The sequence below is a fragment of the Prionailurus bengalensis genome, chromosome B3 (assembly GCF_016509475.1).
Source record: "Prionailurus bengalensis isolate Pbe53 chromosome B3, Fcat_Pben_1.1_paternal_pri, whole genome shotgun sequence".
Classification (NCBI taxonomy): domain Eukaryota; kingdom Metazoa; phylum Chordata; class Mammalia; order Carnivora; family Felidae; genus Prionailurus; species Prionailurus bengalensis.
The window spans coordinates 126,373,836-126,400,338 of NC_057355.1; the positions used below are offsets into that span (position 1 = coordinate 126,373,836).

Consider the following 26,503-nt stretch of genomic DNA (forward strand, 5'->3'; position numbering starts at 1 on the left):
GAGAAGGCTTTTGTCTGTTGAGTGTAAACAGGTTCTGAAACGACTTGCCACAAAACAGTTTACAAATTTTAGCCGTCACCATTAGTGAGTGACACAACTTGCACTGTCTCTGGATTTATGCAATCCAGCACAGACCCAGAAATTATTTCTAAAAGGACCCTAAGAACAAAATACAATGACAGAGTCCAAGTACTAAAGCTGGAGCATTTATTCACAGGTGTGCCTCTTGGTGTCAGAGGAGGCCTAGATGCTCACGTTCTAATTCTGACCCATCCCTAGCAATGCCCATGATGAGGCCCATGCAGAGACGGTAGCTTTTGGTGCAGGGGAAAATGAAAGAACTGATGGAGGAAGGAGAAGTTCTCAAGGGAAACCGGATTCACTCAGAGGACATCTTTAACCCATAGACATATACACTAAGGCACTGCAGGAGGATCAGGGTCAGGATGGCTGCTTTAATAAGCTGCATCTTCAAAATTCAGAAGGGCTGTTTTCTACGGTGGTACTAGCCAGAAAGAATAGGCTGGTCTTCTGATGGTCAAGCTTCATTTGTTTCAGCAACTGAACTAACAATCTTTCCTTGGTGTTTGCCTAAAACCTTACTCTGCTCTACTTCTCTGGGAACAAAAATAGTTCATCAAATACCCCACAAAATCTGGTTACCTTGACCCCTGAGTCTTAGTGTCCTTGTCAATAAGATGAGGAAAATCACACCTATTTCACAGTACTATGCACATTAAATGTGATCTCATAAAAGCATCATTATAGTGTCTGACACATAGTAGTTGCTTGATGAATAAGTTATTATTGGCTTGAAACAAAGAAGCAAATGCAAAATGTTGCATCTGAACTACTAAGAAGATAATCTATAGATTGAGAGAAAAACTTAGTCTAGTCTGGATAATTCTACAATTTGCTGAATCTTGGTTTTGAACAATTGCTATTATATCTTTAATGTATATTTTCTCCAGACACTTTCTCTATACATCCTTGTTTATCTACATATATCTTACAATTTTGCTTTATTAAAAGAATTAAAAGCCACTTAACCAATTATCCTTGAGAAAATCTATTCATGAATATCCAGGTCTTGTGCTCCACAGGTCTGACATTTTCTTTGAATTACAGAGCTAGAGGATGAGATTCCACAGAGGATGGATATTCACTAGATGATGAAATATTCCTTCAATCAATCCCCTGGACCATGTGTGGAGTACAGGGGGTCTGTTTCTGTTGTGATCATGACTGTATACCTAACAGCACAGAGTTAGTGGAGGAGTTCTTTTTCAGAGGGGAAAAACAGGAACTGTTCATTCTGTCATCACTGTCTCTTTCACATAATAGATGTGTATGTCCTGTAGCGAGTCAGGGATAATGTGCCAAAGACAGGAAGAGACTGGGTCAAAGGTGTCATTATCTTGTTTGAGACTTCTCCACACAGATGACCACCTTCACGCTTCAAAAACAATGGCTCTCCAATTGTTTTATGGCGATGGTCACTTTGGAAGAGCAATAAACCAAAAGACCAAACACAGGGGACCCTGAATTAGGGCTGGAAGACCTGTTCTTCTGCCACTCAGGGAATTCATTTAATACCCTTGGGCCTCAACTTCCACATCTGTAAAGTGAGTAGGGTGAATTAAATAACACTGAATTTGTCTCGTGTTTAAAACTGTATAATTTATACCCATTCTTCTACTTTTTTATTGTGAAAGACACCAATGGAAACCACCCCACTTTCACCAGAATGAAGAATAAAATATGGCTTTGATCATAAAAATGAAAGAAATGATAAAATATGAATTCAAGTTAAATATATATACAGTGCTGGGGTACCTGGGTGGCATCTTAACCTGTCCGTTAAGCATCTGACTTTGGCTCAGGTCATGATCTCACAGCATGTGAGTTTGAGCCCTGCATCGGACTGTCTGCTGTCAGCACAGAGCCCACTTTGGATCCTCTGTCTCCGCCCCCTCCCCAACCCTCCCCTGTTGGTGTGCGCTCTCAAAAATAAAATAAAACATATACATACACACACACACACACACACAGACACACATAGACACACATACTGCCATCCTGCAGTCATTATCAGAGAGCTGCCTGCCCCTTGTGTGAATGACAGAACACTATCTGTGAATCCTCAAAATGGCTCATTTAATTCCAACTTATGAACTGTCAAGACTAACCAGGGCTGCAGACAGATGCGATGCCTCCTCCCCACTAACTGTGGTCAACATGTAAGCTGTAGGCAGCATCAGGAACAAGTGGTGGAGGTTAAGTCATGTTGAACTGGGAAGCAAAAGTGGCAGCCAAATTGCTGAATACAGAGGTGTTCTGCATGAGCTGATCATGGCTAACATTTGTTGAGTATTTATTCCAGGACTTATAGGCATGTGCTTTATATACATTACCTAATGTTTACCACCTGTACTTTGTGGGTCAGGAGGCTAGGGCTACAGAAGCTTAGGGTCCCAGCTCTGCTACTCAGCTATAATGTAATGGCCACTCTTTCACAGAGGGGCTGAACCGGGGACCTCCTGTTTCCTTTCTCCTGTGCCTTCTTTCCAGGTCCAGTGATTCATATTCCTTCCTCTCATTCCTGAGAGATTGGATAGCTCAGAAAGTTTGACACTTGACTTGGTCTTTGACTTTTAAACAGTGTTTTCCTCTAGGTGCCAAATTGTTCCATGACTACTCCTGTCTTCCTTGATCAAATCAACTGGTACCAGTGGTAACCCTAGGGCGCTTGCTATGTTAGACATTAGTTGGTGTGGTCAGTTTGAGCTAGAATTTGAGTGTTTACAGCAAGACATGTTGTAGACTTGCAGAATAGGTAAAAGTGGGTCAGGAACTTAGATTACCACTTCCTAGAAGACAGAGCTGAATGCACATTCCTTTTTGCACTGCACTCAGTTTTGCATCCAGCCATCAACAGGTAAAGAAACAGTATGATATACCAGAAAGAGCAATGGAATAGGAGGGAGTAGAAGAACATGGGCACAGGTCTCCATCACCCCCATTCCTGCCCAGCCACTGCTCCCCTCTCTTCTGCCCACACTGGAATAAACCCTGATATTGAGAACTACCAAATGTCAAGGGGTGTTTCTAACTCAGGAGGAGGAAAGAAGAAAAAAGGCTGAAATCTCGTCATATTAAAAATGGCAACAAGTTTCCAACATACACTATATGCCAGACACTGTGCAAAAAAATTTTCTTAGATGATCTTATTTCCTTCCCACAAGGCTCCTATGAGAGGGACATTATTATTAACTCCATATAAAGACAAAGAAAATGAGGCGCAGAGATGTTAAATAACATGCCCAAGCTGTACAGGTAGGAGCTGGCAGAGCTGAGATTTAAGAGAAGCTTTGCCACTGGAAACAAAGGGATTTTTTTTTTAATTTTTAATGTTTATTTATTTTTTAGAGAGAGAGACAGAGTGTAAGTGGGGGAGGGGCAGAGAGAGAGGAAGACACAGAATCTGAAGCAGGCTCCAGGCTCTGAGCTAGCTGCAGCACAGGGTCCAACATGGGGCTTGAACTCAAGAACCCTGAGATCATGACCTGAGCTGAAATCGGACGCTTAACCGACCGAGCCACCCAGGTGCCCCAAGGGATTTAAAGAATTGTGTGAAGTGCTAGAAAAGGGCAAATTCCTAGGAAACCAAGAGACGCCTGGAGCTGACCTCCTCTGAAACTACCTCGCAAGGGGATATCAAATAGAAAGGCAACACATTCCACATATTATCTTTGTTGAGCATAGTTTTGTAAATGAAGGAGGGGCCAGTTAATAATGCCTCGTGAGACACGTGAGCCTGATGGCCTGGCTGTTTGTCAACTCAACACAGTTACGTCCTGGTCTTTGGCCAACATGGCATACCGTACTATCTCTGCCCAAGTAAGTGACCAAGCAGAGTGGACATACGTGTGCATGTGCGCGCGCATGTGTGTGTGTGTGTGTGTGTGTGTGTGTGTGTAGGATGTGTGCAGTGTAGGCACAAAGCCCATAGGCACACCTTGCATTCTTGGCTAAAATTCCTTCCTCCCCATAAAGAAGAGAGATTATGTGACTGTTTAGTCATTCTTCTCTTCCTGGAATGGCTTTGGGAGGCCTGTAGTCTGGCTGGGGTTTAACCCCCCGGTGGACCAAGCCTAAAGGCTGGCGACTGACACCCTCTTGGCCTGTGGGTTTGGGTGAGAAAGGGAAGCAGGAACAAGTGTGCAGGCAAAGGCTGTCCTCTGCCGGGAAAGCTGAACTCTCTCAGCTATCCATACTCTCTATCTATACCTGTTCTCAAGATAAATTGAAGTTATTTGGCTTTTTGAAGCTAGAGATTTCATGCTTTCTACAGAAGCTTAATCAGTATAACTTCCCTAAGTCACTCTCCTCCAAACTGCAAACTCAGTGAGACCAAAAGGAGTTAGTTGTATTTTCTAATTTAATCAACTCCCCCCTCTTCCTCCTGTACCTGGTTGATGAATTCTCGCTTTTCCTTCCTGGCAGCATCTGGTCTAGGCTTGCTGTTCAAATGTGCAATGCTAGCTCTGGTTTCATAATGCGAAGGCCTGTATTGATCCTAACTGTACTGGTTTACAGGAACCTGCCAATCCTCTGGAAAATTGGTATCTTCCTGGTTTTTAAAGCAAAGAGATTTCTGGAGTCCCGTCAACTCTTTGTGTGCTTATAATCACCTTTTGATTGCAAACTCTTTGTGTTTCCATTACTCAACACTTCAGGTAAGAATTCTGTTTAAGAAACATGTCCTTGCTTGTAAAACCTGTCAGTCACATAAGGACACTTACAGGCAAATTAATTAAAAAGATAGAACCACATGATTTCAAAGCTCTTCTTGCGGTCTCCTCCTCCTCCTCTCTCCCTCCCTCCCTCCCTCTCTCTCTTTTCTTTTTTCTTTTTCATCCACTGCTTTTATTCTCTATACTGTCTTCTAACAACCTCCTTCCAGGACCTTGCTTCAGTTCATGGATTTTGTCACAAAAGACTAACCAGTCCCATCAAGGAAAATGAAAATCTATCTAATGATCAGATCAATGACAAGAGCCCTGGGTTTTTTGTTAATTTCTTACAGCATATTCTGGGTATGGGTTGAGATGGTAGGGAAGAGAAACAGGACAAGTAAATCTGAAGAACCTGAAGGGCACAGACTGTGATGTGATCATCTTTGTACCCTCCAGACAGCCAAATGCAGCACTGTCAGTCTAAAACAAATGTTTACTGAGTGACTCCTACGCAGAATCAATGGTGAACAAAACAGATTGGGTGTTTGCCTCCCAAAGACCTTAGCCTCATTATGAGAGAGAAAATTGACTTTAAAAAAAATGGGGTGCCTGGATGGCTCAGTCAGCTAAGTGTCCGAATCTTGATTTTGGCTCAGATCACGATTTCACAGTTTTGTGAGTTTAAGCCTCGCATCGGGCTCCACACTGACAGTGTAGAGCCTGTTTGGGATTCTCTGTCTCCCTCCCTCTTTGCCCCTCCCCAACTCACTCTGTCTCTGTCTCTCTCAAAATAAATAAACTTAAAACAAAAGATAATTACAAACTATACTAAGTATGATGAAATAAAGGAACACGCTTAGCAGGGAGCATATGCCTGGAGCCCTGCTCTAGCCTGGGGGGTCAGGGAAGTCTTCCCTGAGGAATCTTTGACACTGAAGTATAGACCTAAAGTATGAGGAGTTAAAGGAGCTGCAATTTACAAGCCCTTCAAGAAAGCAAAGGCATTTTCTACTTTTCCAACAACCGGAGTTCCAGTTTTTGTGTGTGTGTATGAGAGACGTGAATGAAATGCTAGCAATGTCATCCACATCTCTCATTCTATATGCAGTGGAATTAAAATCCCACTTAAGCTGCCCAAGGCCACTCAGGCTAGGACTAGACCCCCCAGGGGCTGCTGGTTCCCAGCCCAGAGCCCACGGGACCACACCACAAGAACTGGGAGTTTCAGTGGCCACACCAGACTTAAAAAGCAGTGCTGAGGGAACTCTGAGACATACAGACCAAGGGCTTATCCCATATTCAAATGGTATGTAGTGGGTCAGGGATAAAAGTTTTTAAATTTTTTTTTTTTACATTTATTTATGAGAGACAATGAGAGAGCACAAGTGGGGGAGGGGCAGAGAGAGAATGAGACACAGAATCGGAAGCAGGCTCCAGGTTCTGAGCTTTCCACACAGAGCCCGATGTGAGCTCGAACCCACAAACCGTGAGATCATGACCTGAGCCAAAGTCGGACTCCCAACCCAAATGAGCCACCCAGGCGCCATAAAAGTTTTTTAAAATGGAACTTTTAAGAACTCAGTGCTGCTTCTAAAGAATGGCTGGAGACGTTCAGATATTTCTGACCAAAATGTTTTCGTAAACCAGCAACAAAGAGTGAACCAGGCAGACTTCTCCATCTGTGTGCAAAGTGAAAACACTACTGTGGTGATGTGATTAATCAATACAAAGTGGTATTTAAGGTCTGCTGACTTCACCCATTAGTCCAACAAGAACTACAATTAGCCCTAAACTCTAATCTTAACCCACCTGAGAAGCAGCCCGAGTAAACAGGCAGGGCATTTTTTAAATGCCAGTGACAGACACCTCCTGGGAAGTTAATACCACCTAAGTGACTTTCCTCAGCAGCTTCCCCATTTTTGTTCCTCTCTTTGCAACACTGCTATAGCAAGTAAAGACTAACACCTCCATTTCTCAGTCTCAGTTAACTTGTCCTTCCTTCTTACAGAGCTGATTAGAAGGACTGGTAAATACAGAGGGAAAGACCCACATTCTGGTCGACTCTGGCATCTCCAAACTTAGAAGTGAACACAACACGGGCAATCATCCAAGAGCTTCACTACCACCTATTTGTTAAGCAAAGACAGTAAGAGAAAGGTTCCCAAAAGAGAGAGAGAGAGAAAGGTTTCCAAAAGCTTCCAGGAGGCATCTCTCAGAAGACAGGTCTCATTAAGAAGGCAGGGAAAGATACTATAGACTACCTCTAAACCTCAAATCCTTCTCCACTTCACATCTCTTCAGGGGACAAAAGATTGGAAATGTCCCTCCAATCAAAACAAGATCTCTCTCAGCCTTTCCATGATTCTTAGCCCCTGCTTAGTGTTGGCTTCTTTGTGTCTGCAAAGAAGCTGCTTCATTGAAACATCATAGAAAACACACACACACACACACACACACACACACACACACACACACACACAGAGTTGTCCTCAGACAATGAGGTCGCCTGCATACAGGCATTTCCAATGTAGGCAGGAGACAAAGCCTGCAGAATTCTCAACCTGTTGCTATAGTAGCAGAAAGAATGTGATTCAGGCAGCTCTGCTGAGATCCATATCCAAATCCCTCCAGCTCCCAAAGAGAACATTAACCCTTCACTACCCCTTCTTGGGGGCAGAATCACCTGGGAAGAATCCTAAATTTGTCCTAGGCACTAGATATCATACTCTCAGCATCCACTCACTCATGCATTCACTTAGTACCTAATTAGATTCTCTTATGTTGGATCCTAGATTTTTGGTGGTAAACAATGCAGCTATGGCCCTTGAGACTGAGTAAGAGGAGGTGTAGGATATTAAATTATTGCTCAAATAACAATATATTATGCAGCATTAGCATTATATGGGAGACACAAGAGGTTTCCAGCAAAACCATCACCAGAATGGAAACAACCTATCCAAGAGAACCAGCTTATACAGTAATGGTAGCAGACTCCATATATTCAGAGCCATTGCAATTACTTGATTGTTTGCATGTGCTAATTTGACAAGACTACCCCTAGAAATGCCTGTTCCAATCATATCATGGCTCCTACGAAGCATTAGTTTAAGTGAGTTGTTTAATCAAATCAGCTTTCCACATAAAATAGAAAGAGCATTGTTTGTTAGAGAACCACTGCAAGCAATTGCTGAACAGTCACTAGGCAACAGAAATGGCAGGTGAGGGCTCAGAAAATACATGAAATAAGTACAGTCACAGGGACCCTGGGAGGACTTCTATCTAAACAGTCCCCACCCCAATTTATTTCTGTGATCAAAACAGTAACAAAGAAACCTTAGGAAATAGAATTTAGAAATGACCTATAATCCAGCTTATTTTCCTTAACATTATAATACAGAAATCTTATATTATTGAATACCTTCCTGCTAGAATTCTTTATTTCCCATGGAGCATAAATACTAGGAGGGAGGGGCTTCTTAGGAAGAGAAACCCATTAGGTAATCGTAGCCTCATCCGCTTTTTGTGAAACAAGGCAGCATCGATAAGACTGCCAAGAAAAAGCTGAAAAACCAAGAGGACAGGTTTCTAATCTCAGATGGCCAGTAGATGTGGCTTCATGGAAGTTACATAATCTTTTGTATCTCAGTTTCCTCGGAAGTAAATTTAATACACTATGCAGATCCAAAAGCACAGAATGGTCAATAGCAATGCCTATAAACCTGTGGCCTGAAATAAAGTACAGTTGACCCCTGAACAACCCGGGAGTTGGGGAAACGGACAACCCACACAGTTGAAAAATCCACATGTAACTTTTGACTCCCCAAAACCTAATCACTAATAGCCTACGGTTGACCAGAAGCGTTACTGATAAGATTAACCATCAATTAACATATTTTGTATATGTTTTATATGCTGTATTCTTAACACTGTAAGCTAGAGGAAAGCAAATGTTATTAAGAAAATCATAAAGAAGAGAAAAATACATTTACATTACTGTAAAAAATCCATGTATATATGGACTTGTGCAGTTCAAACCCACGTTGTTCAACATCAACTGTACTCCATTGTTATTCTTAGTAACACCGTAAAACATAGTTTCTGTTGTGGAGAATATCTGAGAAGCTCAATCATATTTCGGAACATGGGTTTCCTATCTCAATCAGAGGCACAGGACTATAGATCTTTCATTAAGCAATCCAGAAAGAGACAGGCAATCAAAAGTATACTCACGAAAATCTCTTTTAACCACTGCAACATTGGGCTAGTATTTGGGAAAAGGTTCCAAATGATCTGACTAGATGGAAACTCTTTTCTTTTTGCCTTGGAAAGAAGAGATGGTAGCAAAGGGATGTGATGTGACCTAACACAATGACTTCACCCCAAATCATGCCCTTCCTGGAAGTGGCCAGTGAATAACCGAACTCATGATCCCTTTACACTTCGGGGAATGGGGTGAGAATAGAAATGGAGGCATTCTAGTGCCATCTTTCTTATCTATCAAGTTTGAAGTAATTATAGGAATTTTTTTCCCTTTAACACTCCATTGCAGATCATAGCAGCAAAGACACTTACTTCTACACTTTCTGGAACCCAGTTTTGACTTCACCAGCTTTTCAAAGAAGGAAAAAATATAAATCCCTCACATGTCCTTCCCCCATCATGGGAGTTTACTTTAATGACCCTAATTCTTTACTTCTCTCTGTACCCATGCCCTCTGCCACGTGACTTTGCAGTTTCTCTCTGCAAATTTGTATTTCCCTAGCTTTTGACAGTAGATTTGGCCATATGACCTGCTTTGTCCACCAGGATGTTAACAGTCAATGGCATAACCCAGAAGCTTGAAATGAGCTATAGCTCATTGTGGCTTCTTCTCTTCTATGTCTGCTATCACTGTGAGAAGAACGTGCCCAAACAGTTGATCCGAGAGAAAAATTGAGGGACATGTAAAATAAAGCCACCCCCGATGAAGCTAAGTCAAGATCAGTTGATTCTTCCCACCCTAACCTGCAGACATAGGGGTTAATAAAAATATATTGTTGTGGGGCACCCAGGTATCTCATTCGGTTAAGGGTCCTACTCTTGGTTTTGGTTCAGGTCATGATCTCATGGTTGCTGGGATTGAGCCCCAGGTAGGGTTCTGTGCTGATAGTACTTAGCCTGCTTGGGACTCTTTTTCCCTGTCTCTCTGCTCCTCCCCCCCCCCCCCCATGAACTCATGCCTATTCTCTCTCTCTCTCTCTCAAAAATAAATAAATGAACTTTTTAAAAAAAGCATATTGTTGTGTGCTACTGAGATTTTGTAGTTGTTTGTAATGTAACATTATTGTAGCAACAACTGATACACCCACCACAGCAAAAATTCACCTGTAGTTTAAGGGCTAATACATTGTTTGCCTTGTTTTCTTAATAAGTAACAAGTAAGGGCCCTATTACATCCCCAATGCCAAAGACTTATTCAGGAAATCTATACAATGTTCTAAATCTCACGGGATACAATAGTAAAGTGTATAATTGCAGCCATCAATCTGCACCTGTGAACTTTTCTCATCCAGGATCAGGTCAATGTGATTGCTCAAAGGTGACTATAAACTTTTCTTATGTGGCTCGAGATACAGTAAAACCTTGATTTGCAAGCAAAACTCATTCCAGAAACATGCTTGTAATCCAAAGCACTTGTCTATCAAAGCGAATTTTGAGAATTGCCTCAGTTGTGATCATGTGACATTCAGCATCACGCACTACTCGTATTGCCAGACATTGCTCGTTTATCAAATTAAAATGTATTAGAAATGTTGCTCGTCTTGCGGAACACTCACAAAACAAGTTACTCGTGATCCAAGGTTGTACATATATCAAATCAGTAAGGAACTCTGAACAGCTGGAGTGTTGTTTGCCTAAGTACAGAGGAACTGGAATCACTGCATCTTTCCGTAATGTAAGGGACTAACAAGACCATTGGCTTATTGGTTTTCAATTCTAGCCAATCACCAGAGCTTTCTAAATTACAGATTCCTAGTCCTCATCTATAGATATTTAGCTGAATAATCTGACATAGGTATATGTGTTGTTAAAAAGTTCTCAAAGTAATGTTGATGATCACAAGAATTGGAAATGTCCCCCATCTAACAGAGTTCCTCCATTGATTGAATTTCTCATGCTGAGTTGCACCAAGCATTTGTGGTGATGTTAGCAGACCAAGGAGTGAACACAGGAGCACTATCTCCAGGTGACCACACGAATTCATTCGTTATTATTAGCGTAACAAACCATTCCAGTGTTCAGTAGCTGAAAACAGTATGCACTACTTATTGCTCCTGAGTCTTCGGACCCATTTGTGTGACCTCTCCTGGGCCTACTCACATGTCAGGTCAGCTGGCTGGTCCAGGATTTCCTCCTCACATATCTGCTCAAGACCACCATCAGCTGGGGATACAAGGGTCTCTGGGCCACAGCAAGTGGGTCCAGGAGTGTCCATATGGTGACCGGGCTAGATTCTAGGTGAGCAAGTAGAAGTGTGAGAGGCCGCTTAAGCCCTATGCTGGGGACTGGTACACATTCACCCTTCTACTTCTGCACATTCTATTGGTCAGAGTAAGTTACAAGGCCAAGCCCACATTCAGGGGCTGGGTAATTAGACCCTACCTCTTGACAAGAGGAGCTACAAAGTCATATCACAAGAGATTAGCTTCAAAGTCTATTATACAACCAAAGGGAGAAAAAGGTTGCCTTAAGTCAAATATGATTTCTCAGTGCAGGCTGAGGTTTTCACCCTAACCTCAAAAAAAGTTATACAATTGTTAGAGTGAAGTTTCATCTGATACTCCTCATTTCTACTCCTGCCTGCATTCACACACCTTACTTACTCCTCAAGACCTTGGTCTCATTCCTTTCAGCACTTTCATATTATCCTCTGAGGGTTTTTTTTTTTTTTTTTTTTTTTTTTTTTTAATTTTTTTTTTCAACGTTTATTTATTTTTGGGACAGAGAGAGACAGAGCATGAATGGGGGAGGGGCAGAGAGAGAGGGAGACACAGAATCGGAAACAGGCTCCAGGCTCTGAGCCATCAGCCCAGAGCCTGACGCGGGGCTCGAACTCGCCGACCGCGAGATCGTGACCTGGCTGAAGCCGGACGCTTAACCGACTGCGCCACCCAGGCGCCCCATCTGAGGTTTTTAAAGATGATGTGGATGACATGCCATCCTTATGAGGACTTGTTCAGGGTGAGTCTTTCCATGATGTCTCTTCTTGGCTTAGGATGTGTCTACAGATGAAATGTGACCAAATGATCATAGGGCTACATCCTGCAAAGGACCCCACAGCATTAACCGAAGAGCACCAATGCCTAAGAAATATTACAGGAAAAAGATAACACACTAGACCAGAAAAGAGCCCTGAGGAGTAGGAAACTGGCACTCACTGAAGATTCCAGACGGAGGCTAATTATATTCTAGCCGCCAGCTGCTTCACTCCACTCCTACTTCACTCGCCGGTGTTTGATCACTTAGGAAGCGCACTAAAAGGGCGGTGACTGGATCAACAACCATGCCCCTGACCCAGGCCCTAAGATGTATGCAGCCTGGGGGTATGTAGCAGCCACTTATTACAGCATCCCTACAATAAAGGTGTTGCTTCCTGTTTTTTTAGAAAAACCACCACGACCTTTGGAAGTCTCTAAACACCTCCTTGTGAGGTTTCGGACAGCAGGGGGTGGTAGGGAAAAGAATTCCAGCAACCAGGAAACACAGGATGGCAGAGAAGTGGCCAGGGCTGGGTCGTAGTGCGTGGAGGCTCTTTGGAAGGGATGTGGATACAAAGAATGGAAGGAGAAAGCATGTGCTGCTCACACGAAGGTTGTCTAAAGCGCATATTTGGTCCCCAAGCATGTGGCCAGTCTTCAATCTGCTTGCTATCACTGCTCAAAAGACTAAGCAACAGGACTGGATGAAAAACACAATGAAATGAAAAGAAATGCTAAACTCACCAGAAAGATGCCTCAGAAAAGCCAAATTCAAGAAGGTATTGCATTTAATTTAGTTTGAGAAAAAAACTACATAAAGTTTTGAAAATGTGTGGACAGGCCATCAATAGGAGGAAATGTTGCTGCACCCCTACAAATTGTCTTCCACTCCCGAGCACTTGATCGGGGAGTGAGGCAGGTATGGTAGGACTGGTGATGTTTTAGACCTGAACACGTAGGAAACAAACCGCAAACACTCGTGAAGGCTAGAAGTGCTACCAAGCGCGGTCAACCCTGCGGGTGGCTTGGAGTGGCATCCGTCTTTTTCTCAATCACAACTCAATAGAGTCGAAAATATAAACTTCGCATCCCAGGTAAAATTACCATAATCGTGCCCACCCTCGCTAGGGAAAAAAAACAAAACAAAGTAAGTGACATTCTTGGATGGTCTCTTAATGAGCTGGCTGATTGGGCTGCAGTCAGACTATGCTTTTGATTAATTAGCCAAGAGGAAACCAAAGCTATAAGAAAACAAACTATTCGTATGATCACCACAGGAACCTTGATAATGATAATGATGACGAATTACTCATTTCTTTTCAACAAAAGATAAAATGTATCGTCCTGAAACTCAGAAGTAGGGTATGCAATCTAAGAAGGGGATTTTCACCCTGCCTGTGCCCCTCCCCACTTACACACACACATGCACACACAACTTCATACCCTTCTTGGTACAGTACTTTTTAGGGCTACTGTTTACCGCTGCTCTGAAAACCTACCTATGTGATGTACAGTTTGCTCCTTATAGAGAATCCTTAAGTTGCCTGCACAGTGGTGCCAAGAATGAACCTGTACTACATTTGCAGGGACACTCGGGCACAGGCCAAACTTCCACATGTGTCATGGGAGTGCCTCAGCTTTGGGCAGTTTCTACTGCAGTTTCTAAGCCATTCTCTTACAAAACCCCCTTAGCTCAGATGTAACCACAATACAATTCCTCAAGGCTGAAGGAATGGGGCCATCTCAAATATACTATAGTGGTGTAGTTTCAAATTCACATTACACTTCTAGCTTTATCTTTCCTACAACCTTTTTCCTGAAATCTCCCCAGGTAGTAAAGTTTGGGCTAGGCCAGGAACCAGAGGCAGCAGTTTTATTCTTTCCCATGCCAGTGCAATCAATGGCTTGTGTTTAGAATAAATATTTGAAACTCAGAAGCCTGCTAACAATGCAGCACTTGATTACTCTGAATTACTCTCACCCACAGCAATTGAGGGAGAAGTCGTTGGCACCAGCCCCATGCAAAAAAAAAAAAAAAAAAAAAAACCTGCTTCCCAGCCTCCTCCGTTTGCCTTCCAACCCTCCCCTCAAAGAAGTCTCAACACACTACACAAAGATCTCAGTTTTCTCCCTTAAATACCACATGAATCCCACATTGAACATCTGACTTTCTTCTTCCCACAGCAGCACAGATTTACTTCAATACTTTCATGTTCATATATATTTAATTAGACCAACTTATCTTGTAACTCTTATTCACACCCCTCTGCCAGCATCCGTCATTCAACACTGAAATCTTTTAAAAAGGGTTTTCTGTTTGCTCATTTTAAGACAAAATGTCATCTTGGTCTGTTCTAAAGCTATAGTAACAAGCTACTTTTCAATTTAGTCAGAGGTGCCCATGTATTAAAATGGCCACAATCCTTAGCACTTTCCTTCCTTCAAAAGCTATCTGGTAAATGATATTCTTTGGGTTTCTTTCTTTCTTTCTTTCTTTCTTTCTTTCTTTCTTTCTTTCTTTTCTGTTTCTTTTCTCTTTTCTTTTCTTTTCTTTTCTTTTCTTTTCTTTTCTTTTCTTTTTTTTTAGGAGGGCCAAAAGGGTAAACTGTACTAACCAGAAATAATTAGTATGTTAAGTTTTGTTTCAAGGCCAGACTAACAGGTTACAAGTTCTAATAAACCCTGCTGGGGGAAGACATTTCTTTGTCTTGGGACCACTGAGAGCAAACAAACAAAACACCTTTAATTCCATCAGAAACTCTCCCATCTAAACATAACTGAAAAGAAAAGCCAACACCAAAGCAAATGAACTAAGTGGTCCCGCTGCTGGCAGCCCTTACCATTGGGAGCAGAGGCCCCCTCCGGACCCCCGCAGGGGCTCTGGCTCCTCCTGGGGTGGGGTAAGGGTGGTGAGGGGTCCAGGACTTGGGTGCAGGTAGAGGTATGCTCCGTGCATGCTTGAACAGGACTCACCGCCGTCTGCCTGCCTGTCTGCCACTCCGTCCTCTCGTCTGGGTGGGAAGGGCCAAGATGAAAAAAAAAAAAATGTGCAGGTTACTCACTGGCCTTCCCAGGCGGGCACACCCAGGAGGAGGGAGAGGCCAAGCACAGACAGGGAGATTCTTCAGAGGCCATGCCTGAGATCTTGATTCTGATTCCTTTTGTTAATACTTCCTGAACTTTAAACCCAATCTGCACCAACATGGGTATTTTGGGGGAGGCCAATAACACTTGGGTAATTAGATTCCAAGAGCTTCATGCAAAGGTTACTTTGAAAAGGCAGTGCTTTAGTGCACGTACTTTTAAATTTAATCCTGAAATTTGTTTCCGCTGTGTTTGAGCATTAACACTAGAACAGGAAATGAGAGTAAGGGGGCAACCTTGGTGCAGGGGCCTGGAAATGCCTGGAGCAGGCAAACCTGGGTGTGATTAAGACAGTGAATTTCTCTATCTTTTAGGCACTAAATTTTAGAGAAACAGGATTCTCAACAGTCTCCTAAAGTCTGTGAACCTTGCCTTGTATAAGAGACACAGGCTTGAAATAAATAGGTATCCAGAAATCAAGATTTTAGAAATGGATTCCCACTGAAAATGCAAGACCTTGTTACCTGATAGCCTGACTTCTGATAAATCCTGAAATGAAGCCTTTCATAAATGGAGGGACCCTTCAGTAATTTGTCCTTTTATCAGTAGAAGGAGATGGGGAGATAGAGCCAAGGGTGAGGAGGACGGAACTAACCTTATTAGTACCGACTGTGGACGAGGTACTTCTCTTACCTAATCCTGAAAATGCATTTCTGAGGGAAGTATTCTTCCTCTTTCACATGTGAGCACCCTGAGACTCTGAGGTTAGGTAGCCTGGCTAGGGCTCAGCCAGCTAGGGAATGGAAGACCCAGGATCTGGACCCAGGTTTGCTTGAATCTGAGACCCAGACTCATCCACCAGGTATGTCACCCACAGTTATGTCACCCACATTTCCTGGTATTCCACCAGGTATGTCCCCCACAATTCCTGAAGAAATAGTCACCTTTTCTCCTTTTGCAGTCCACCTAAGCTTAAGTTACCTTTTCTTAAATTTTTACATCAGTTCCAAAACTGATGTGCCATGAAATACAATTCTGCAGGATATTAACAGGTGTAACAAAGGTTAAAAACAATGTACTGTATAGTTTTCTGTATGGTAGCTTTTCACAATCTTTAGTATACTACCATATATGGTACACGTCCAAGCTCGAGACTTAGTGTGCCACACGTCCTTTCCTGAAGCCTTTGTGAGTGGGAAAAGAGGATATTTTGGGTTGGGGAAACACTGTTCTAGAGATGGGTCACTGTTGTACTTTTCTCCCCCTCTGCTACAATCTGAATGTTAGCTTCCTTCCAAAATTAACATGTGGCATCCTAATGCCCAAAGTGGTGTCAGGAGGTGGGGCCTCTGGGAGGTGATTACATAATAAGGGTGGAGCCCTCATGAAAGGGATTCCAAAGGGGTTTCCACACACTTGCCTAGCCCCTTCCACCATGTGAGGACACAAGGAATCTTCCACCTACAAGAGGACCCCTGCCTGACCACGTTCCCACCCCAATCTCAGATTTCCAGCCTCCAGAACTGTGAGAAATGAATTTCTGTTGTTTACAAGCTACCCAGTCTGTGGTATCTTGTTACAGCAGCCCAAGTAGACCAGGAAATCTTTTTTTTTTTAATTTATAAAAAAATTCACGACAAAAAAGTTCAAACAGCATACAAGGGTATAAAGGAAAAAGTGAGGATCTACCTATTCTTTGTAACCACCAGTCCGACTCCCCAGAGGTAAGCATTCTTAGAAATTTCTTAGGAATCTGCTTTAGAAATTTTTATGCATATGAAGCACATATGAACACCCTTTTTAAGATATCACAATTGGGATTAAAGCATACCCACAATGCGTTATTTGGCACTTAAAAAAATGTTAATGATAGAGTTGAGATTTTTCATATCAGCCTACAGAATTGCTGCTGATAAATCAGAGAAAAGCAAAAGGAACATCTATAATATGGGATTACTGCTTTATAAAAGGGTCCCCTACCTGGGTCACAGTATACCTCAAGACTAGAAGTCACAATGCCCAGCCTCGCCTTCCGGTTCTGTGTAACCTCCACACTTGACACTCATGTATAAGATGGAAAGAACCTAAACCCTACCTCATATCACAGGTTGTCGTGAGGATCAGTAACAATGATGACAATGACATCCCAGCCACCATTTATTGAGCAGCTACTCTGTGCCAGGCATTTTTCTTAATGCCTTCTATGTATTAATTTAAGCCTTGCTCTCAACAACCCTGTGAAGTAGGTATTACTATTAGACCTATTTTACACATTGAAAGAGCCATCTCCCACTGCATACCCAGCACACAAGTGCACAATAAATGCTTGAAGTTGTATCAATTAAGTAAACATGATGTCAGCAACCTTGATCTTTGACACAATATACTCCTCACAGTGGCACTGTAAAGCGGATCCCATTTTTCCCTTAATAATGTTATAATTAAGGGTTCTGTTCCCAAACCTCACCTTGGCTTACTATAAATTCTAGACATAATAAAGTCTTGTAGAAACACAGCTACAAAAAATCTCATAATCATTCAAAACAGTGAAATGAGGTTCCATGGCTCAGAGCATTTGAGAGATTGGCTGCTACAACCCCTCCTCTTTATTGATCAATGAAATCATATCCAGAAAATATGTGGGTCTTCTCTAAGACCTTGTTACACTATCTCAGCATGAAACAATTTTTAATTGTGCATACATTTCAAACCCACGTGATTAAGGGACTCCAACATAATTCTATATGTATATACAAAATATACCGTATCACAAATCTGACACAACATTAATACATACATTAGAACAAGCATCAAACATTTAATTAGAAGTAGCTTTCCCTGCCTCCTTAGAATTTTAAAGGTCATTTCAGGAATGGTGTGACTGACTCAGTTCTCCTAGAAAGACTAGGAATAATGTGAATACCATCTTATTCTCTCAATATATTTTCCTATAGAAGCCATAGGCCTTCAAAATTAGTCCACTGGGTACTTTTCCCCTACGCGTGGTGGTGGCAGCACTTCTACAGTTTGAGGCATCACCCTGGGCCTTAACTTTAGTTTGGGGTGCCCATGCTTTGACCTGATCCTCCTGTCCATCTCTTTCTCATTCTTTTCTTTTTTTCCTCTCCATCTACCTTCTCAAGCAAAGAAAGCCTTGACTCCTTCCCTCCTCCAGCTGTGACTCTCACACCCATATTAGACTCTGGTCAACAGCACAGTATTGAGAATGTGATAGGAGCTTATTCGTTTGGGGGGGGGGGTATTTGTCCCCCATCCTGCCCTCTTAATTTAGCACAATCTTCACGTCCAATGCATTATTTCTTATTCCCAATTACATTCAGCCATGACCATCCACAAAGAAAGAAGTCTACGCCAGGAATGGATGGTGCAGCACTGCTCTGACATATGCACACACTTAAAAGACACAAAATGCTTGCTTCAGCTGCTCTGCAGTCAGCAGTTGGGAAGGGGGCACCTGGGGGGCTCAGTGATTAAGTGTCTGACTTCAGCTCAGGTCATGATCTCACAGTTTGTGGCTCTGTGCTGACAGCTGGGAGCCTGGAGCCTGCTTGGGATTCTGGTTCTCCCTCTCTCTCTCTCTGCCCCTCCCCCACTCACAGTCTGTCTCTCTCTCAAAAATAAATAAACATTAAAAAAAAAAAAGGTTGGGAAGGAACAACAGTGCTCGATTGCATCCAAGACAGGGCTTGGGTCCCAGTTTAGTTATGTTCTGATGAAGTCAGAGGTCAGAGTTCCAGTTTCCTGGTCTCTAAAGTGAGAATCATCTACCTCATAAGGCTGTGATTGAAGATTAACTGAAAGAAGTATGTAAAACATTTTGTAAATGGCACAGCACCACACAAATATCAGATAGTGACCATCACGGCTTCCGGCTCTCTAAATGTGTTGGCGGTGGAGCACGATAATCGCTTTAAAAGAAGAACCAAGTTGTTTCTGTTCATCATCTCCCACCACATGGCCTACTCAGCTGCTGTTCCCAAGGGAGGTCCATCACGATATTAACTGGCAGGTGAGCATAGATCCAGTAGAAAACAGACCAGCTTAATTTCATGTGGACACAGACGTTTTCCTCCATTCTTGCTTTATCAGATTTTCCGAACTACTTCCTTTTAGCATAATTATAAACCTTTTTGCTTTCAGCCTTTAAACTTTTTGTTATAGGGGCACCTGGGTGGCTCAGTTGGTTAAGTGTCTGACTCTTGATTTTGGCTCAGGTCATGATCTCATGGTTCCTGGGTTTGAGGCCCACTTCGGGCTTTGTGCTGACAGCACTGAGCTTGCTTGGGATTCTCTCTCTCCCTCTTTCTCTGCCCCTCCCCAGCTTACACACATGCTTTGTCTCTCTCTCAAAATAAATAAACTTAAAAAAAATCTTTTTGTCATAAAAAATTTCAAGCATATATAAAAGTGGAGACAAAGGTGTAACAAACCTCCATGTATACATCACCAGCTTCAACAATTACCAACTCATTCACATCTTGTTTCACCCATTTCCCTCCCCATTCTGGATTATTTGGAAGCAAATTTTCAGTATCATATCATTTTATCCATATACATTTTTGCAGGTATCTCTAAAAGATAAGGATTCTGTGTGTAAACATAACCAAAATATTACATCAAAACTAAACTATAATTACTATATTACTGTAATCCAATATCCGGTTAGTGTTTAAATTTCTACAAATCTTTGAAAGATTTTTTTTTTTTGTACTTTAGTCAAATCAATTAGGCAACTGGTAGATACATGTTGTCTTTTCTAATCCAAAGCTTCTTCATCCATCTTTATTTTTTTTTCCTTGCGGTTTATTTGTTAAAGAAGCTGGTTCGTCATATAGACTATCCCACGACCACATCTTGACAATGGTGTGATTTAACATGTTCGTCTGCCCCTGTATTTCCTGTGAATTCACAGTTAAATCTAGAGGCTTGACCCAATTCATGTTTGGTTTTTGGACAGAATAGTTACTTGATAGGTGTTCTTGTGTACTTCCATCGGGAAGCAACTCATATTTGATTACCTCTGGTTGTGTGCACTTGGCAGCATTGAGAATCAGCGTCGAGGGCATTACTTCATGGGGACTGGAAAATGGTGATTTTTTCTCCCATTACTTCTTCATTTATTAAATGGGATGCTATTATTATTAAAAGTTGATATTTGACTGAAATTAAAGCATGAAATGAAAGACAAAAAAAGAAAACCATTTTTGTCTGATATATTTAAAATTTTTTTTTAATGTTTATTTTTGAGACAGAGGGAGACAGAGCATGAACGGGGGAGGGGCAGAGAGAGAGGGAGACACAGAATCGGAAACAGGCTCCAGGCTCTGAGCCATCAGCCCAGAGCCCGACGCGGGGCTCGAACTCATGGACCGTGAGATCGTGACCTGAGCTGAAGTCGGATGCTTAACCGACTGAGCCACCCAGGCGCCCCTGTCTGATATATTTTAAACAATATATCAGTTCCTTCCTATCTACATATCTCATTAATAATGAAAAGATTATTTTAAAGTTTAATTAAAAAAAAAACTACTCGACTTATGAGGAAACCTTCAATCAAAAGGTAGAGAAGGACTGGTCCATGGTACATCATTCAGATTCAAATGTGATTCCTTCAATTGTGAGCTTTTTTTAAAATTTTTAAAAATGTTTATTTATTTTTGAGAGAGAGAAAGAGTGTGAGCAGAGAGAGAGAGGTAGAGAGAGTCAGAGACACAGAATCTGCTGCAGGCTCCAGGCTCTGAGCTGTCAGCACAGAGCCCGACGTGGGGCTTGAGCCCATAAGCCGTGAGATCATGACCTGAGCCAAAAGCAAGAGTTGGACACTTAACCGACTGAGCCACCCAGGCACCCCACAATTGTGAGCTTTAGGACTTTGCTCAAGGTTTTTGGCATTCTTACCTTCATTTGGCATCCTTATTCTCTTTTCTCATCTATAAAATAGGCATAATAATGCCTATCTTATGACTCCTGTGAGGATTTATGGTAAAGTATGCAAAGAGCCTGTTCCAGTGGCTGAAAAATAGTAGATGCTCAATAAATTATAGTTACTACTAGTTGACCATTGTCTCCCCTGTAACTAGCACAGTGCCTGGCAAATAACAGTAGCTCAATAAATGCTGGGTGGAAAAAGTGTTGATTCTTTTTACTCTGTCCCAAGCTGATGGTACTTTAATATTTCAAGACATTGGGGATACAGATGTGAACAAAAAGTCCCATTCATGAATTTATGCAGGAATGGAAGAGGGAATTCTTTGCTCCCAGGGGAATTATTCTAGTTGGCTCTTTTGAAAATAAGTCCTATTAGTAACCCATGGGGTCAGGACATGAGAGGGCAGCACGACGAACTCAACTACATGAGAAGACATGAGAAGACATCAACTTTCACCAAAAGGAAAATATACCAGCATTGTCATCATATTTGACCTGAGGTGCATTAAGGCCTCACTCAGTGTGCTGGGTTTAACTGTGTCCCACAGAAATGGAGGCTAAAGTCCTAAGCTTCAGATTTGAGAATGTGACTTTATCTGAAAATAGTCTTTGAGAATGTAGCCAAGTTAATATGAGATTTTACAGCATTAGCGGGGGGCTCTAAATCTGATGACCGGTGTCCTTATAAGAGGCACCAGAGGTATCAAGGTACACAGGAAAAAAGACGGGATGAAGATGGAGTCAGAAATTAGTTATGCTGCATAAACCAAGAAATGGCAAGGATTGCCAGTAACTACCAGAAACTACAAGAGGCAGGAAGGACTGACTTTTCCCTACAGCTATCTGAGGGAACATGTCCCCACTGACATGCTGTTTGGGATTTCTAGCCCACAGAACTGTGAGAGAAAAAATTTCTCTTGTTTTAGGTCACCCAGTTTGTGGTAAGTTGTTATGGCAGCACTAGGAAACGAATACATCCAGTGAACCAAGACCAAAGGTATAGACCAATCAGCCCACCTGTGCCTGTAACTGTCTAGTGAGAAAGAGGAAAGGAGAGGGGGGAATCCCAGACAAGAGAACCTGTTCCATTTTAATTCATCTTGTATCAACTGGGCCTATGACTGACTCTTCAAAGCTATGCAAGTACCAGCAGGCAAGCCTGCTTTACCTGAAAAGCAAGTAGGCAGAAGTCATGGAACTTGCTGGCACTGACACTTTGGGAATGAGCATGCTCTCTGTGGAATCTGGCAGGCGGAAAGGGGCAACAGTGCTGTCCAGGCAGGCGTGGTGGGGACAGCACTCTAGCCTAGGCATCCACCTTTCTATCCTTAGTATATCTCAGGAAGTCTCTATGGTCTAAAGGTGATGCTCCCAAACACTCCGGTAGTCACCTAATCACGCTGAGCCCCAGCAGACCACCCCTCAACAGTAAGAAGTCAATGCAACGGTGTGGTAGGGGACCTGGCACGCAGATGGTACTGGCTTGGTACCCTTTGCAAAACCATTGTCTGGATATCTGTAAACAGAAAATTGTGATGGGGGCCATTCACAAGCACTCACTGGGCCCCCTTTGTGTGCCAGGCACTGGGCTGGACACTGGAAAAATGAAGAATGAGCTACAGTCTTCGATAAAGTGATTGGATGGGACATGGAATCGGAGATGGCTTTTTTCCTTAAAATGTCTTTTCATGTTATAATAATGTTTTACAATAAAATGATTAAAATTGAAACTCAGATCTAATTTTTAAAAAAAAAATTTTTTTTTTTTTTAACGTTTATTTACTTTTGGGACAGAGAGAGACAGAGCACGAACGGGGGAGGGGCAGAGAGAGAGGGAGATACAGAATCGGAAACAGGCTCCAGGCTCTGAGCCATCAGTCCAGAGCCTGACGCGGGGCTCGAACTCCCGGACCGCGAGATCGTGACCTGGCTGAAGTCGGATGCTTAACCGACTGCGCCACCCAGGCGCCCCCTAATTTTTTTTTTAAAGATGTGGGAAAAGCGGTCACAGGCAGCTGTTTTGTTATTTATTTATTTCACAAATATATATGTGTATATATTTACAACACTGCTCAATCCTTCAGCAAGGCAATGCTCCAGGCACCTAGGGAGATAGTGCTGCCCTCCAATTTACCCCCACCCACACTGCACGCTAACATGGGGTCAGTAACACATGATTTCACACTTAATTGGTAGCTAATTATTTCAGATGTGCTAGTTTTATTTTCCCGGATTAGCTCCCCCACAGCAGAAATTCTCTCCTTTCACACCATCTGTTAGCACCTACTCAAAAGCCCACCATGCCCCAGGATTAGCTGGCCTTGCAGATGGAACTCTGTGACTGACTTCTACCTTTCCAGAAAACGAGCCATGACAAGCTGCCCCAGTGGTTATGTTAGGGCAAGGGAGGAGGCAGAAGAGACTGTGACTAAGAATCCCGCTCACTTTTAGGATCTGTTTAATCATTTCCTATTGGTTTGCCCTGAAATGGCACCACTGAGAGCATAGGGCAAAACATGCGAGTGGGTCTAAGGGATCCACCTATGAGGCACCAGTGCCCAGGAGACAGATGTGAGCATGCATGTACACATGCGTGCATGTGCACTAGCATGCGTACAACACCTGCAGCCTAAAGCCAATAAAGGCCTTCTCAGTGACTTTAGAATTTTATTGTCCACTGTGGCTGCCACAGATGCTTGGGATACTTGCTGGAAGCAACAAGGAGAATTGGCCCCACACGTCTCGGAAATGTGGGGGCAGGCATATTAAGTGAGACACTGTGCTAAGTTCTTCACATCTACTCTTTTATTTATTCCATTCAGAGGCACTACCAGGTCGTCCTGACCCTGTTTCAGTGGTTGGGAAACTGGCCAGAAGGGGCAGAGCCAGGATTGGATCTCGTGCCTTGGTGAGTCTAGCAAAGACTTCCTGCATGACCACAGTTCAACACTATGGCCATATGTGCTGACAGAACCAGGATCAAGCAAAACTGTTAGTCCCCAGCCTTTTTTTTCTTCCATACCCAAAGCCATTGCTCACCAGTAGAAGCACTGAACTTTGGAGAATCAAATGATTCCACAAGGCTGGCCTCTACACATACCTCCAGCCTTGGACAGAGGAGAAAAAGAGAACCCCACTGTTAACTACCAAAGTAAGTGGAAAAGCTGCATCCTCCCTCCTCTGCATGCTCAGCAGCTAATTGAGGTTAGAGCCATAGAAACCAAACAAAAGGCTCCCAGGAGCCCACACTGCCTAGCCTAACTGCTGCCAGCCACTGTGGGAAGAGAAAAAGGGAGCCCCTCCCTCCTTCATTCCTCAACAGCTTAATGAAGATTTGGCCTGTCATCTTCCCAGGAACAAATTCTGTGGCTATCTGAAAGGGACTGATTTTTATTTTCAAACAACATAGCAGATCCGCCTTTGAAACCAGAGTCAGCAATAAAATGGGTCATAAACATGTATATGAGGTTATAAGACCTGAGAGGTGACTGGATTTCTCCCAGCCCTAAAATGAAACTCCTTAGGAAGTCCCTCAATGTCACCACTGGGGAGGGAGGGAAAGTTGGTGGAGGTCATGGCTTTCACTGTGCCACTAATACAGATGGCACTTTTTAGGCCAGGACCTCCTTGGTCTTGAAGCTACAGGCTTAGCTGCCTGATGCCATGTACCAGCAAATGAGAATATCCAGCTTTCTTTGCAAGTTAGGCATGATTCTGAAAAAAAGCCACATTCACACTCTAAAATGTCCACGATTCTAGCATACAAATGGCAGACTGATGGACTGACCAACTGAATGAATAAATAAGTACCATAAGCAAATACTATCTTTGAATCCAGCAAAGAAAACCCAATCATTTTCTTCTTAAAGTTATTTTTTAATCTTCTTTAAATCCCTCTTTCAGGGAGAGAAATTTCCCGGGAAGAAGCTGTCATGATTCAGATATTAGAATATTTTACTATTAATATCTCCAAGGGCCTTGAACTTCTTTGTCGTCTTCGAAGAACTAAGCCGACAAGTTGGCTATTTCTGGGACTGAGCATGTCTAGCTGTTTTCACAAAGGGAAGAAGTTATCACATGAAAACAGATAGATTTTTCCTTTATGGGTCTAAGACATGGTGATCATGATAACTCTAATTATTATTAGTGACTCTAAAAATTATTATGATTTTATTGGACGATATGACATCTATTAAATACATCTACTATATCAAGTGTTTTTCTTTGTGTATTATAGTGTTTTATTCACCTTCATAAGAACTCTCTAAAACTGTTACTAGATGGGTCTAATTTTGCATATGAAGACACTGACGCTTGGGGCCCCTGGGTGGCTCAGTCGGTTAAGCGGTCTGATTCTTGATTTTGGCTCAGGTCATGATCCCAGGGTGATGAGATGAGCCAGGTCAGGCTCTGTGCTGGCTGTGGAGCCTGCTTAAGATTCTCTCTCACTCTCTGCCCCTCCCCTCCTCAAAATAAAATAAAATAAAATAAAATAAATAAAAACAAAGACACTGAAGCTCAGAAAAGTTAAGTGCATTATACAAAGTCAAACTGCTAGTAAGTAGGGAAGCCAGTGTTCAAATTAGGCAGCTAGCCTCCAAAGGACTAGTGGGTAGATGGTAAAGTGATACCTCATCCACTGCAACAGTATATGAACACAGCACGGGTTGCCTCTCTAGGAAGTGCTTCCTTCAAAACAAGAGGTGTTCAGGCAATGACTACCAGAGTGAGAACTTCAGCTGCACTTGGGATTCAGGTCCCTGGTGATACTCAGCTCTTCCAATTCCACTGCATTGCACTACTTAGTATCAACACGCTTTTATTTTCTAGGTTTGGACGGATCCTATAGATAGATTTTTTCATCTTTGTCAGAAAGTATGTCATTCAAAGAGCAGAGGATCAGTTTGGGATCCCAGGTGATATCCCGATTCCTATCTAAAGAAAAGGTCTTGGTTTGCACACCTGTTCTGAAACTGCCTCTCTGCCTTCGTCTTGGAAGCGGACGGCAATCTGAGCTTGTCAAAGTTTCTGTTCTAAAGCCAGTCTCTGCAGTGGGAAAGATGCTACACGGCACCTGCAGTGCACATTACTCTCAAGCAAGCTCCAGTCAGAATGGATGTCAAGGTTCAAGCATGGCCATGAGGCTAAAGATAATCCTGATAATAAGAGGCCAGGTAAGACTCCATTAAACCAGCCTTACATAAGTCACCGTGGTGCCTCCAGAGCATTAGTAACTGGCCAAACCAATGCCCATGTCCTCTCTGTTGGAAGTGCTGAATCTAACAAGTACCTATAAAAGAAAAGTGAAATAATATATTTGTTGAAAGATGGCTCATTTTTCCTCCCTGTTTTTTTCCTTCTCTTCATTTACTTAAATATTAGGACACCATTCAAGTCTCACCACCCATTATACAGCTTTCAAAACAAAGGAGTTTGATAACGTGCTGAGTTCATCATCCAGCCATGAATTAAGGTAAGAATCATGACCAAGTT

General features: G+C 42.5%; 1 protein-coding gene across 4 annotated transcripts in view; it reads right to left on the reverse strand.

Moving 5' to 3' along the window:
- Nucleotides 1-26,503, reverse strand: part of STON2 (stonin 2) — a 155,084-nt gene that overhangs the window by 46,791 nt on the left and 81,790 nt on the right. For 2 of the 4 annotated variants that reach the window (XM_043556776.1, XM_043556777.1), the window contains one exon: nt 14,818-14,988. The exons of the other annotated variants lie outside the window; for them this stretch is intronic. In XM_043556776.1, the coding sequence (XP_043412711.1) occupies nt 14,818-14,988 (171 nt within the window). The remainder of the gene's footprint in view (nt 1-14,817; nt 14,989-26,503) is intronic. 4 annotated transcript variants of the gene reach the window in all.